General features: G+C 45.4%; 1 protein-coding gene across 5 annotated transcripts in view; it reads right to left on the bottom strand.

Moving 5' to 3' along the window:
• Nucleotides 1–891: 891 nt before the first annotated feature.
• The window catches only part of Nck2 (NCK adaptor protein 2), a 126,412-nt gene continuing 112,173 nt past the window's right edge, over nucleotides 892–15,130 (bottom strand). For 4 of the 5 annotated variants that reach the window (XM_006244825.5, XM_063267164.1, XM_063267163.1 and 1 more), the window contains exon 5: nucleotides 892–2,232. In XM_006244825.5, the coding sequence (XP_006244887.1) occupies nucleotides 2,038–2,232 (195 nt within the window). In that variant the 3' untranslated portion in view covers nucleotides 892–2,037. The remainder of the gene's footprint in view (nucleotides 2,233–15,130) is intronic. The other variant, NM_001108216.1, reaches the window with a different exon arrangement.

Below are 15,130 nucleotides of genomic sequence, written 5' to 3'. Positions count from 1 at the left end.
TCCTGTATCCGTGTTCCTGCTCAACCAGAGCAGCCATGCACCTTGTGAGCTGATTTTAAGCCTCTGTCTTCATCTTTAAAATGGGCATGTCAGTGGGGCTACCTCACAAGGTTGTGAGGAATGTGTGACACCAAGCCAGCACATAGGACACATTCCTGCAAAGTAACCGAACAGTAAACACTGATACCACAGTGTTTTTGGAGACAGCCAGAGGACCTGGGTTTAACAATTCAGTTAATTATATACTTTTAAACCTCTCATTTCCAAAGAGCAAACCTCAAGCTTCGTGTCTCAGGTTCTCCTGGAGTTCTGCTACCCAAGGCTGAGTATTTCAACATGCGATGTGGACAGCGGGGCTGCGGAGATGGCTCAGGAAGCAAAAGTGCGTGCTGAGCAAAGCTGATGACCAGGGTCTAGTTCCTAGATCCCATGTAAAAGTGGGGAACCAACTCCTGTGACTTCAACACACACACACCCCTGCCTCATACACTGCCACTACTACAAACTAAAAGGGGTAGGAAAACACACAAGTAATCCATGTGTTAAGGTCCTCTGAGAGCACATTGTGTGCTTGTGATGTGTGTGAATGTGCACGTGTCCATGTGTGTTTGGAGGCCAAGCGTCTTTCACTATCATCTACTTTCTTTGAGCCCAGTGCATGGGGACTGGTTAGAATGCCTCAGCAGCGAGCACTGGGTCTGTCTTCAGTGCTAGGATTACAGACGGGACCAACACCCAACTTCCTATGGATTTGAACTCAGATCCTCATGCTTGGCTACAGCAAGCACGGTATCCAACACGGTATTCCTTTTGTGGTGAGTTTTTCATGACTCCTGTGGCTCTTCCTTCTCCATAAGAGAGTCAGGTCTCCCAAAATACAAACACACAGCCTTGTCATAATACTTTTTTTTATTACAATATTCAAAAAACTGGGTATGCAAGTTTAGGGGATCCCAAGACCCCTTCTTCAATTGTAGGAATGTGCCATCTCAAGACTCTATAGTCAAACTGTAAAGAAGTTCAGATGTAAAGAAAAATGAAAATGTAATTTCTTCATAAACGTTCTGTTACTACTAATCACATATTCTCTTGTAAACCCTGAAAAATTTCCCTGTAAAGCAAATAATATATATATAATATACACATATTATATATATATAGTGTGTGTATAAAGTATTGGTAGCTCCCCTTCCCAAGAGATCAGCTGTTTTCCTTAATCATCTCTTATTAGTGTCGACAAACAGCTAAGATACATATTACTTTGAGAATTAAATACATAATTGTGAAATTCAAACAAGCCAAAGGGCAAAAGCACTATGTGGATGGCACACCTGGGGTACATCACCAGAGTATCTTTCTTTCTGCGTTGCCACCTCCCTCTTTTGCAGACTGACTCTCACCAAAACCCTCTTTTATTGCAAGCACAGCCTCCAAGGCACTGGGAAGTTCCCTCACCACCACCTCCCCAGGGTTTCCAGTATTGCTATCCGCACATTTTTGGACTCCTGCAGAGCCTGGAGCCACAAAAACAGAAACAACAACAACAAAAAAAAAAAGCAGGCCCAGGACACAGGCTGCTGGCCTGGACCAGCATAGCTGATGAGAGGCACCAAACACCCATGGACACAGCTCTCGGAGTGTGTGCCAAGGTCACATATTCACTACATAGAGCCTCACTGCCCTCTGAGTAAGCCCCGGTCTCTGTCTCTGTCTCTGTCTCTGTCTCTGTCTCTGTCTCTGTCTCTCTCTCTCTGTATGTGTGTGTAAGATTCAAACAGACCGTTTCCAACTGAAAAGGAAAATAGTGCGTAGCTTTGCTCCCTTTGACCCTCACCACCAGAAGGTGGTGGCCATGGGCATGGCTATGAGGGCCTAGGTAGCTATGGTTGACCAACAAAGCTGAAAAGAAGGACAGACTGGGCCACAGAGGTGATCCAGGCCACATGGGTGGAGGTGGCCAGAAGTGCTGGGCTCTGGGAGGCGGAGGTGGCAGCGAGGCCCACAATGGGCAGGGCATGAGGGGGCCAATGGCTGCTTTCACTGCAGGGCTCGGACGAGGTAGAGCTTCTCCCCGTGCTCGCTGGTGAAGATGGGGGCCTTCTTGTAGTGCTCCACAAGCTCGTCCATGCTGTGGAACCGCCGCTGCCCAATGCAGTAGACGCTGTCCACCAGCTGCACTTTGAAGTGCTTGTTCCTCCCTGATGCTTTGAGAGACACGGAGAAGTCACTGGGCTGGGGAGGAAGCAGAAGGGAGTTAGCAGCAAGGTAGGCACCTGCAGAGACCAGAGTCTGTCTAACAAGCCCTGCGTTCACCCAGTGTCCTCGGACTGGCTGGCAGCCCAGGGCTCTCAGGTTCACAATCAAGCACTAATGAAATTCTGCTCCACACGGACTCAGGGATAAATGCACTCTGGGTCTCTGACATGTAGGAACTCATTACAGACTTACAGAGAGAATGGCAGCTGGGTTAACCTCGAGGCAGAAGGACCCTGAGATTTCCATTTCCCCAAATTATTTCTGACAAACTGGAAATTATTCAAAGTGGGTTTCATGCAGGCAGACAACTGGAAGTGTTTCTTCTGGTTTCTATTAAAATGTAAGCTCTTTAACAATAGATACGGTCAGGGCGGTGGACAACGTGGGTGGATTTTAAAGGGTTTGTGCTATCCCAGAGATGGCTCCACGGTGGTTCAAGCACAATTTCAGTGAGAAAAGGCTAAATTCTGTGATGAGCTCGGTGCCTAACTTATTGAATATATTTGGGGGGGTGGGGTGCTAGTGTGCTAAATAAAATCGGTCAGGAAGGCAACTGAACAGAGATATCAATTGACTCAATGTTTACTAAATGCTGACTATGTACCAGGTAACCTACGCCCTGCCCATAGGCACGAGCCACACACTTTAAATGACACCCAGGAAGGAAGCTGGGTGTGGAGGCTGTTCCATGTCTGTGAGCAGACACAATTTTAGGCGTGTGCTTTGTGTATATGAAGGAGTGTGTGCACTTGTGAAAGCTGTATGTAAAAGTGAACAGGAATGGGAAACATGTCTGTCTGCGTATGTGTGAGTGTGTGTGCACATACTGCGGCATGTGAGTATGCTTGAGCACTTGGGGTGGAGTTAGGAAAGGCCTCTACAGACAGAGGCGCTAAGGCTGAGCTACGGGCGGCAGTGGTTTGCTTGCACTGTGTATTGGACCTATGGTGGGGAAAGGAGGACCTACCATCTGGTGACGTTAAAAAGGCAGTGTGGCTCAGTAGGGAGGAAAGAGACTCCCATCTCATGTTGTCCCTGGACTGTGCTCTGTCCCCTGGTTGGCTCTTCTCTATAGGCTGTTATCAAAAGTCTGGTTGCCTGGGCAGGGTCAGGATGCCCCTCAACCTTGAAGCAGTAAGTCCACACCCATGACAGAACGTATGATAGGACCTTCCATGCTTGCTCCTGCTGCTCCCTTCCCTGGGAACTTGCTGCTACTCAGAAGCCAGTAGCTGGCTCTCTCTCCCAGCAGGACCTCCATGGGAAATTAACAAAACCTAGTGGCTTGTATGATAGTGTGGGCCCATACTTGCCCTCGGCCATTTCAAGGCAGGAGCCTGGAGTGGTTCAAGCTTGGTAAGGCAGCAGGATCGCCTACCAGCCACAGCTACTGGAAGAAAGGAAGGATAACAGTTTGAATGCTACCTCCAGGGCTGGAGAGCTGGGAGAAGGCCCAGTAAGACATGGGCCCCGGGGTATAGGCTTTCAGCATCACAGTCATGCATGAGCCCACGGGGTAGGCAAGACACAGAACCTGACACTGTTTTCAAAGGATCATGGAACTCTGATGTCACAGGTTGAGTATGGCAGCTGGCCCCATGAACATCATCTATCACAGACAGACCCTTTTATGCCCCAAGGTCCCCAGTAATGCTGAAGGGTGCTGCTTGTTTTCTTTTGGAATATTCAAACTGCCAGCACCATTGTTCCTGCCTTGTGATGCCAGTATTAAATAGGGTTACTTGAATGTAACCATGTGATAGTCCAGTCATTGACCTGAAAACCAAGATAGCTACAGAGGGATACGAGTTAACCTCGGTATGCTGGGTGACCCATTTGGAAAGTGATCAACAGGTGCTACTTAAAAGGCACATACTGCACACACTAAGGTCGCCAGGCAGTTATCAGACAATTGAGTACAGTGAAACATGCAAGTTAGGGGTTGCTCAATTCCCTCCCAATGGTTCCAGGGGAATTATATTTTAGCTCCTCACTATTAATATTCTATAAGTAGGTCTGTTCTAAGATGGGGTACCCTCCCTGGGTCAGCTTGCCACGAGCCAGACTGTGCTACTTGGATGATTCTTTAATCAACCAAGACAAAGCAGCCTTGTTTTTCCGGGTGGTATCTGGGGATGGCTGTAGCAGACACAGGATATGCCTTGTGTTTGTTAACTAAGATGACTTTCTGAACAGGGAAATTTGCTTTTAATCAAATCCTTAATTTGATACCATGACGTGTATGGGCTTGCTACGGCACAGCAGTAAAATGATGCAGCCAGGAAAGGAATTTTTAATTTCATAGGCTTCTTGAGTGAAACCTTAAAGTCAAGGGCACACAATCAACTCATGCTGAGTAGGAATACCAGGGAGACTAGAATGTTCTTAATTCAAACTGATAAGACTTTCCTCAGGCAATCTGGAAATGAACAGTCAATACCAGTAGCCATCTCCTCATGTTACAGCACCCTATTGCCTCTCAACAAAATGTTTAGATGTTGGAATACTTGCATATACACGAGTTTGGGGATGTGGCCAGAGTATGAAACCCTAATTTATGTTTCAGATAAGCCTTACATAGCATGATTGCCAGCTCTCTCCCTTCTTCCCTTCTTTCCCAGATCTGAGGAGTAAACCCACTGAACTAAATCCCCAACTTGGACAGTGTAAGTTTTTAAAAGTATTTTAAAATAATGTTTTACCTTGGCCGATGTCAAATTATAAATGAGAGATTCCCTCCCCAGTACCTCTGAACCCCTCTTTATATTCTGCCTGGAGATGACAGAACTCAGTTATCCCTAGACCAGCAACAGTGATGTCACCTGGGAACTTTATGAAGGGAGGTTTTTAAGCCTACTCTAGAAAGAGAAACTCAACAGCAGGGCTAGGTCACTAGTGTGGGAGGCTACAGCCACCTGGGTTTCAATAGACCTTGGGCCAGCCACTAAGAGTACTGTAATCACTAATCAATAAATGTACATGACACCAGAAAAGACGTGAATGTGATTCACGAGCAAAGCAGTTCAGAAATGGGAGGCCTACAGCCAACCTCCCTGGTAGTCCACAATGATGCCCTCCTTGTTCTGTCTGGCCAGTCCCCATGGAGAGCTTCCCCTAATAGGAGAGCTAGGATGTTCTGGAAAGGGTTAATAGTTACTCCTGTCACATGACCTAACTCCTGAGTCTACTGGATATGGGAGCTATTCTGGACCCCAAACAAATCTACCTCAAAGAACACCAGGCAGGGGAACGAGTCCTAGAAAGATACCCCATCTGTCTGTTTTGTACCTCTTGTGCCTGCCTTTATGGATAGTTAGGGAATAGATGCCACATACCTCCCGTCAGAGACAGTAGGATACTGTGGTCTGATCCAATACTCTGAAACCTGCACACATTTCTCAAACACACAGAGAACGGGGTGTGAGCACAGCTCCCAGGGAGAATGCTTCCCCATCACATGTGAAGCTCTGCCTCTTGTCCTCTATTAAACACAACATAAGACACTGGTGGAAGCTGCAGTCATCCGGCTCGATTCAGGATTTCCCTGGAAGCACACAAGGCCCTCTACAAGGCTGTGTGAGTGTAACACAACATGGCAGCTCACTCAACCAGATAGGGTGTCACAGAGGATAACTCCAGGCTCTCTTTGCCCATTTTGGGTTTCCTTCTAGTCATTAGAAGTCAGTTGCTGAATAGGCTCCAGAGGGAGGGGTAGTGAAAGTGGACTGACACCTTTTTCTATCGTTCTATGTACTGTAGCCATCAGACCTTTCTATGACTAGACTAAGCTTTGGTTATGCTACGCTGAGACTGTACCTTCTCTAGTCTGAAACATCTGCCTCTGTTCTCCTATTTGGACTTCTCCCTGGGCCACAAGTTCTCCCAGCACTGGATCTATCTGGTTGGTGTTCCTCTGAGCTGAGGGCTGGACCTCCTTCACATTCCCTAACCCTGGACTGCTCTGTGCATCTCTTTCTCTGCCTATTCCTTTGTAAGACATGCTTCTGCTTCCTTCACGGCCCAGGGAAATCCAAGCGTACCAACAATGCGTACAATCCATCCACACCTCTCTTGGGAGGCCATGATCAGGTGACTCCACAGACGAGTTGGTAGAGTTCATTGTTATGGAATCCCCCGCCCCCAGTCTGAGAACCTGGTTTAATTTTACACTCTTACACTGGGCTCAGAGCACTTATATATTCCCAAATCTGAACATCTCTCCCACTGTTCCCTTCCTTAAATCTTGCATCTCAGCATTTTTTGTGCATGGGCATTTTTAGAAAAACACCTGGAAGATGCTCACCGGTGCTTTCTACAGTCAGGTGGTTCCTACCGAGGCACCTGTTTAGCCCGGTGTCTTAAAAGCCTCAGAAGTGCCTCTGCACTCCCCAAAAAGCAGGTAACTTGGGAAAATATTTCTCTTCCTCACTCAAAATTGAATCACAGGAAAATACAAACATCAAGAGTGATCTTTAATATTCTTTTCTCCTTCGTCTCTGAGAGCTTTAATAAGCATTAAAGTGATTTGTTTTCTAAGCATGATGGCTGTAAGGAGATAAGGGAAGAGGGAACTTTGCTGCTGAGACAGACCTGGTTTTTAATTAACCTCCACTTTGGACAAGAAATGTCCTGACCACCCACATGAACCTGAGCCAGACTCTGATCCCTGTCTCAAGCATGAACGATATGTATTTAAGTTGATATTCCCTGCATCTCAAAGAGGGGGCAGTCTAATGGTTTCTTATCAACCCTACATCCCCTCCCTCCTTTTCACTTTCGGAAATATTTTTCTCCCTTTTTACTTCAGTAGGGTAAATATCCTTTGTCTGAAGATGGCCTCTGATCCCCAAATGAAGGACCAATGCAGGAGAGGTGAAATGGGCTCTGTTTGCCCCCTTCCCTGGATGCCCAATGCAGCCTCTTTTTAAGTCAAAACTGACCGAAATGTTTCCATCAATGCTGGTGGTACTTGCTCTTTCTTTACTCCACAGGCCACATAAGCCACAGAACACCAAACATGCATTTCACTAGTGCGAAAGAAACTCATTTTAGTAAACAAAACTAATCCTCAACTAGAGAATAACTTCAAAGTTTCACCTGCCTGAAACACAGAAACTATCAGAGATCTCAAGATCATCTTCAAACAGAGCCGTGCGGAAGTCTACTCTTTCCTGCCCACCCCATAGGTTTCCCCGATACACTACTTTACTGTATAGACTTTAAGAATATTGTCCTTCTTTGTCCAGTGTTTTACTGCATATAACTAAAGAACATGTTTTGTTTCTTTGTTGCTCTGTAGCTCAGGTTGATCTGGGACGTACTATGTAGTCCAGGTTGGTCTTGAACTCTTCCTACCTCAGCCTCCTGACTGCTGGGACCATAGTTGTGAACCACTATGCCCGGTTTAAGTGATAGTAAGTTATAATTTTACCATGGGCTTCAAACAAGCATACATCCCACAAGGTAGGACTTCTCCAGACCTAGCATCAGATTCACTGGGGGAGGGGCCTGGCACTCTGCATTTCTAGCAAGCTCGTCGCTGACAATAAGAAGTACTGCCACAGAGCATCTGCTGTGGATTCTGTTACATGCCCGATGCTTATCATAAAACTGGAGCTTTAAAAAGTGAAACAGAGTAAGGCAAGGAAGGTGAATGTGGGACTCCACTGCAGTTACCACATATTAAATTTAATGTGTACAGCAGACTCCATGGCATAAGAACAGTACTTCTAACCCCGCTGCTCCTGCCACGATATCTGGCTTTGTCAAGGAAATGTTTAGTGGCAAGGACATGAGAAACATCATTGTGGGAAACACATGTAGGTCTTCAAAAGTTAACTGAAGAAAAATTTATATACCCACAATTACAGCAACATTATTAATAATGAAAAACAAAACTGGAAATACCCTGAAAATCTATCACCAGATGGATGGATACAGAAAATGGAATATTACTCACTACTGAAGGACAATTTCTAAAACATTGCTTACAACATAAATCAACTCTGAGGACATTATAACTGAAATAAAATCAGGCACAACCACCACATAATTCTACTTAAAAGAGGCTCCTACATATAAAAACTCAGAGTGGGGAAGGAATCTCAGTGAAGAAGGCAGTTGGGGAGTCAGCGTTCAATGAGGTCAGAGTTTGTTTGGAACAGTAATGAAGCTCTGAGGATTAACAGCTGCACAGCGCTGTGAAAGTATCTACTGACTGAGATGCACACTAAAAAACTGTTGCAACAGCCAATTTGGTTTTAAAGACGTTTTACCACAAAAAAGTAAAGGTTAAGTGATGATCTACAAAAGATCTGAGAAACTTTGATGGGAATCCAGGAAACGGAAGTGTCACGGTGGGTGGGGAGGCTGTTCCCTTCCTACCACAGAAGCCACCAGCAGTGGAAGTCATGGGGAGGAGGCACTGTCCCCAAGTGATGCCTCTTGGAGATCAAATGGAGCTTCTGCCCAATTGAGACATCTGCTGACTACTTCGGTTTTTCTTAGGGACTAGGACAAAGAGGAGAGATGGCCCCAGCATCAGGGACTCTCTGAACTTCATTCTTCTATAAATACATCTTTGTCTACCTTTCAAAAGTCCTAGGGACACTGACTGCCTGTGGTTGCTGGAGCCACTCTGCCTCTCTGGAGCAGACGGCATTAATAACACGCTGTGGGTGGAGTGCAGGCAAAAGGACAAACTGTAAAAGCAGTTCTGAAGCTAACTGTTCTTCTAGTTTCAACCTATCACAGTGGAGACTAAGTCCATAAAAGTTAACTGACAGTGAACATGTAAAGCTGTTAAGTGATACTCCATGGCTTAGGATAGCACTCTTAATGGTATGGATGGACAGAGTCTGGGCCTGGGCAAAGTGTCTGAGAGGCTGCCTTGAACGAGTTGTGTGATGATGATTTTATCTGCCAGTTTCTTTAAACATAAACCTTTCTTGTGGAATTTCTTTGCGGAATGGCAAAGAACTCTTCAAAGGACACTGAAGTGTGAGACAGGGAGTATCTACTTTTCTACAGCAGAAGGGCCCCACATGGGCTTGCTGGTCCACAGACCCCATTTGCTCTTACCCTGCTCTGCATGTGTTTATGAAAGACAAACACATTCCAAGTCCATGTCTACAGATTCATCTCAAGACTACATGGCATGCTTGTGGAATTGCCAGCAGGCAAGCCAAACTCTCACAACTCCTTTCTCTGTGAGGCAAAGGGAAGTCTCCATCTGTAAGACACACACTCAGTGTCTACAGCAGCCATGGTAAAAATGCAAACCAGACAAAACCAAATAGCAGAACAGCCACCCCAGAAGCTCCCCCTTAGTACAGTCTACACATTAGCCACATGAGCATTTCAGGGACTCAAGTGATAAAGGCATCTTTGATCCTGGGTTTTAAGTTTCTTTACTTTGGGTGAAAAACATTTCTACCCTGTACTAACAATTTTGCAAGAACTCTACATAAATCTTTATGCAAAAATGAAGCTATGGATCTAAGGGATTTTAACGAGAACATTTCTGAATACTCTTAAGGTTGAACTGTCAACTTGACATTTTTTCTTAGTCTGAAGAGCTGCTTTAGCTGACAGTGGATGATCTCCTCTCCCCTTATCATGCTGGCAGGCTTTAGGAGCTAGTGTCCAGACCCTTTAGCAGTAGCAGCAACAGTATTCCAAAGGCCAGGGGTCTGACCCACTCCAGCCCACAGTACAGCACAACCCCACACATGAACAGAATGTGGGATGAACTGGGCAACCCCACAGCTCTGTTAGGCTTCAATGCCAGGCAAGGTAGACATGGTTAAGTGTTCCTGATATAACCCTCATTGAAAGGGTGTACAGAGGGATAGAAGAAACCTCTGGATAGAGCCTGCAGGTCAGCCAAGACTTTTCAGAAGACGGGCAGAATGGGATTGGAAAGATTTGTTTCCCAAGGCGGTACATAATGTTGTGCCACAGAAGGTAGGGCTGGTGTTTCAGCTCTCCACCTTTGTATTGAGCTCTGGACGGGCAAAAGCCAAGCTGAAGGAAATGATGGACCTGAGTATGTGATTTGTGGGAGCTAGACACATTGCCAAGGTAACTGAGGGGCTACCTACAAGGTGATGACGATGGGTGAGGGATTTTTAGCACCACTGTACAGACAGCTGTTGGAGTGGAGGACTCATCTCAAGACACACTGTGGTTCCCAAGCTGTCGCAGGTGGTCCTCTTCTTCCTACATTCCTACAGGTCTGCATCTCACTCATAGAGGTCAACGTGGATTCGGCGCTGTAGGTGTAGTATCCTTTGCGCAAAACACTCGGGACTAGAAACTGAAGCTTGGAATATGTGCATGTACATGACGAGCCATCTTTGAGTAAGGGCTAGACTCTCAAGTAATCATATCCTTCTCACAGGTCCTAGACAGAGTGGGTGCTACCTGTTTCAAAGCGAGGACTGAAGGTCAAAGGCTGGTGAAGAGGAGTCTGCCTCCAATGGCTCTGGCTTACTTGAGAATGAGTGAAACAGTCGGGCAATGGGCTATGGCTCTTAGAGAAAAGAGCCCATTCTAAGCATTCTACACATGCTAAGCATGTATAGAGCCTTCTAAGCTTAAGGCTCGATGGTAAATTCCTATTGCTGATGAGAACATATATTTAGATATCACACTGAACAGAAGTCAAGCTGGAACCTAACTAGAGGCTTCACACTTAGGTGACTAGGTTCATGGTACTGGAAAATAGTCTGCACACTACCAGAGGAGAAAGGCAATCATCAACTTAGCTATTGCAATCTACGACAGTGACCTGCCCACAGATACACCGGAGCAATACTGGTACAAGCATTGCAGGATAAGCAGCCATTGTAACACTGGGCTTGAGGCCCATTCCATGAGATGGAACTCACGCCTGGCTACCACTTTAAGAGGCCAAGAACTCGTGACTGGACAGACCATGAGCCTAGGAGGAAACCAAATGCTATTGTTCTTCTCAAGTGGCTTAGCAATGACATGACCCCTAATGACGCACTGCTATACCCACAGATCAGTCATCAGAGAAGCTTCCTCTTTCAGTGGCTGACAGAAACACAACTGGATAATGTGTGGAGAGTGAGAGATTTTAGAACACTCAGCACTAACAAGAGCATCTTCATCAAGCTCCTCCCCTTAGGGCTTTGGGACCTATGAGGAAAAGGAAGAAGATTTTAAGATCCAGAGGGGATGAGATGAGGACCCTAAGGAAAGAGTATCTTCCAGACACAGCAGGTGTGAGGCACACATGATCTCTCAGAGACTCTGGCAGCAAGAACAGGGATGTGGACCTATCTCTGAGAGGAGAAAATGAAGGGTTCCTCCTCTAGTTTTCTCCAATGGAGTCTGACTGGATACATTAACCACACTTGAGGGTAGGCCTCATACCCAGCAGTAGATGATCAATACAAAACAAATGAACTCAGTAGCATTTTTGTAAAATTTTTTTATCTCATATTTTGTTTGTTTGTGTCTTCACAACACTTTTCATTTTGTGTTTTTGTATGTGTGCATTTTCTTTCTTTAAAATTTTTTCGTTTGATTTTTTTTTTTTTGATCGCCTTTTTGGAGAGGGAGAAGAGACATGGAGTTTAGAGATGGGTAAGATTCAGGGTAGGGGAAAAGCATAAACAGAATATATTAGATTAAAACAAATTTACAAAGCAAGAACAGGTAGGTGTAAAGTTAGGAAATTTTCATTTGGTACTGTATACAAAGCCTGATCAAAATGACTTTTTCTAAAATCGGACTGTAAAGGCTAGTTTTAGGTCAATTCAGCACAACATAGCATCATTTTGGAAGAGGAAGCCTCAAGTGAAAAAGTGTCCCCAGTAGATTGACTTGTGGGTAAGCCTGTTGTGCATTTTCTTAACTGATGTGAGAGGACACAGTGCACCGTGGGCACTGACACCCCTGGGCTGGTGGTTCAGGTGTTATAAGTAGGCTGAAAGCCATGAAGAGAAAGCTGGGAAGCAGCATTCCATAATGGCCTCTGCTTCAGTTCCGGCCTTCAGGTTTCTGCCCTGGCATCCTTCAACAGTGGATTGTGATACGGAAGGTATATGCTAGATAAACTGTTTCCTCCCAAAGTCTCTCTTAGTCAGCCTGCTTAGCACAACAATAGAAGCTCTAAGACAAGGAGAGATAAACAGATGTTGTTCAGGGTGTAACCTGCTTTTTCCTCATGCCAACTTGGTTAGGGGCTGAGCCCTGGGCTAGGGAGCCAGACAATGCAAACCCTAGAGGAACTGACTTGACGGCTTCTGTGCTCCAAGCTGACCCAGAAAGAGTTTCTGAGAAATGCTGAGAGGAAGGATGGAAGGGAGGGCAGTCAGCTCTATATTCACAGCTCCTGGGGGGTCTGGATCTGAGCTGCACTGTAAGAATCACCATCTTGACAAGTGGGTCAATGAAGTTGTAGTTAAAAATGTTTCTGTAAGAGATAACTTCTTAAACTGTCGCAAAGCATTATTGTTTTTTGTTTTTGTTTTTTTTTTGTTTTTGTTTTGTTTTGTTTTTTTTTTGTAACGCATTATTCTAGAAATCACATTATTTTGGTGTGGGAAGATGACTCAGCGGTTAGCAGTGCTGTTGACCTTTCAGGATGCGGGTTTGACTCAGTACCAACATGGCGGCTTACAACTCAGTGCAACTCCAGGGCTAGGTCTAATGCCCTCTTCTGGCCTCCGAGGGCACTGCACACATGTGGTATAAAGACACACATGCGGGCAAAACATCCATATGCACACAATAAAACTTTTTTTTTTTTTTAAATTTTTTTTTTTCGGAGCTGGGGACCGAACCCAGGGCCTTGTGCTTGCTAGGCAAGCGCTCTACCATTGAGCTAAATCCCCAACCCCGCACACAATAAAACTTAAAAATCAATAAGTTCTTTGTTTTCAAATTATTATATATTTATTTCCTAATCAAGTAATATTGATTATCTTTAAAAGGGAAAATGAATCACCCACTGATTTTTGCATGTGTGGTCAATAAAACATTAAATCTCTCTTTAATCAAAGGACTTTTTCTCGACCTGAAATGAGTATGAAGCATGACAAACACTAGTACCTAATAATTATCGTGGCACATAATGCACTGGAGGGTAATTATTAGCTCTCTGGGGATTAAAAGTCTACAGAGGGAGCAATCCCTACACCACTCTTGCAGATGCTGTCATAGGTCAACCCAGCACCTTCTTCTCTACCTTTCAGAAGGTCTCCTTACTTGGCACCAAATGCCTTCTGAGCACCTTTTTACAAGGAAAGGCATCCAGTAACTGAGAAAATAAGATGCTGACATTTGTACTGCTTGCCAGACATTACTTTTAAATATAGCCTCTTACGCATTCCCGCAGAATCAATGTAGGCAAACACAAAAGGATTGATGCCCATTCAGGGAAGGCAGGGCTTCTGCGAATTTTCTACATCAGGGAGATTTAGTTCAAGAGGATTGGTTGAAAGGGAAAATATGCCTCCTTTAGTTTTCAAGAAGAATCGTCATTACAGATAAGCAAACAGAGTAAGAGAGAAAAAACAGAAAGGATGGTGGGTACTGCAGTTGGGGATGGATGGTTGAGTCAAATAGGTCTGCTTGTTTGTTTCTCAAGTCTAGGGCAATGTCAGCTGAGTTTGGACATGCCTAGTGCTTTCCCAGCCTGGTAGCACAGACAGAGCAATGCTCATTTTACTTGCAATGTACACCCCTCTCCTCAGAAGTACAGACGGTCTTGTATCCCGGAGATGGGTAGATTTTAATACTTCAAGAAAGGAAAACAGGCATTTATCAGCGGAGAACACCATCCTGAGCCTTATGTACCTTGTAATCACCTTAAATACATTTTAATCGACACATATCAGGAAGATGTGTTCCCTCAAACTACTGTTCACATTCAGGAGTCAGGCTTCCCACAGTAACATCTCCCCCGAACCCCCCATTGGAGGTTACAATCTGCCCCAGTCCTGTGGGAGAGTCAAGCCTCTGGGAACACCTTCTTTACCCCAACCCTGTGATGTGCAATTAGATCATGAATTAATGTTATGTGTGACCTGGGTTTGGCTGTGAGAACAAGGCTCTGACCTGAAAAATCCCAAAAGAACGTGAGAAGTGACACAGAACATGGGACAGGCGGCCGAAAGTGGAACCAAAATAAGCCGGGGAGTCACCATGCATCCACCAGGACAGGCCCTTTCCTGTCACGGAATGGAGTTAGGAACAGACAGGAAAGACAGACCATAAACCTGAATCTGGCCCATTCGTTCGTTCATCAGCAGATAAAACTTAACACAGTGTAAGAGTCCCAAGAATGGGTTTCTTTTGGATTAGAGACTCCATCTGTCAATAAAGAGGCCAGTGCCTCCCCACTATGTGGTTCTTTCTCCCAAGAAGCCACTCCAAACTCACGCATTTGGCTCTTAGATGGACCAGGCATTTTGTATTCTAGTGGGTTTGTTAGCGTCTGTCCTGTTTCTGCTCTGGTGCTGTCCTTAATTCCTCACAGGCCCAGAATGTGATGTCAAGGCAGCCAGGCCTAGAGCTTCCAAGGCGAGAGAACAATGCCATGAGAAGTCTTCGCCAGCAATGACAGACACCCCGTTCTTGATCAGGGCATCTCAGTATTCAGATTTCAGAGGCAGTCAGCATTCAGAGTCCTGCCCAGGATTTTCTAAGGCTGAGGCAGGCCCTGAAAAGCTGCTCACTCCACAAAGGGATCTGGTTTCCACTAGCTCAATGCCTCTTCGGCTATAAAGAACAAACTTCAGTGGCCCCTCTCCATGAGGGGCTGTGACCTCCGCTCAGATCAGTTCTGTGAGGCAGGAGTGTACACTGCTCACTGAGCTGGCAGAGTGGAGCACACACA

Source organism: Rattus norvegicus, chromosome 9 (assembly GCF_036323735.1).
Source record: "Rattus norvegicus strain BN/NHsdMcwi chromosome 9, GRCr8, whole genome shotgun sequence".
Classification (NCBI taxonomy): Eukaryota; Metazoa; Chordata; class Mammalia; order Rodentia; family Muridae; genus Rattus; species Rattus norvegicus.
This window is presented reverse-complemented; position numbering and strand designations above follow the sequence as displayed.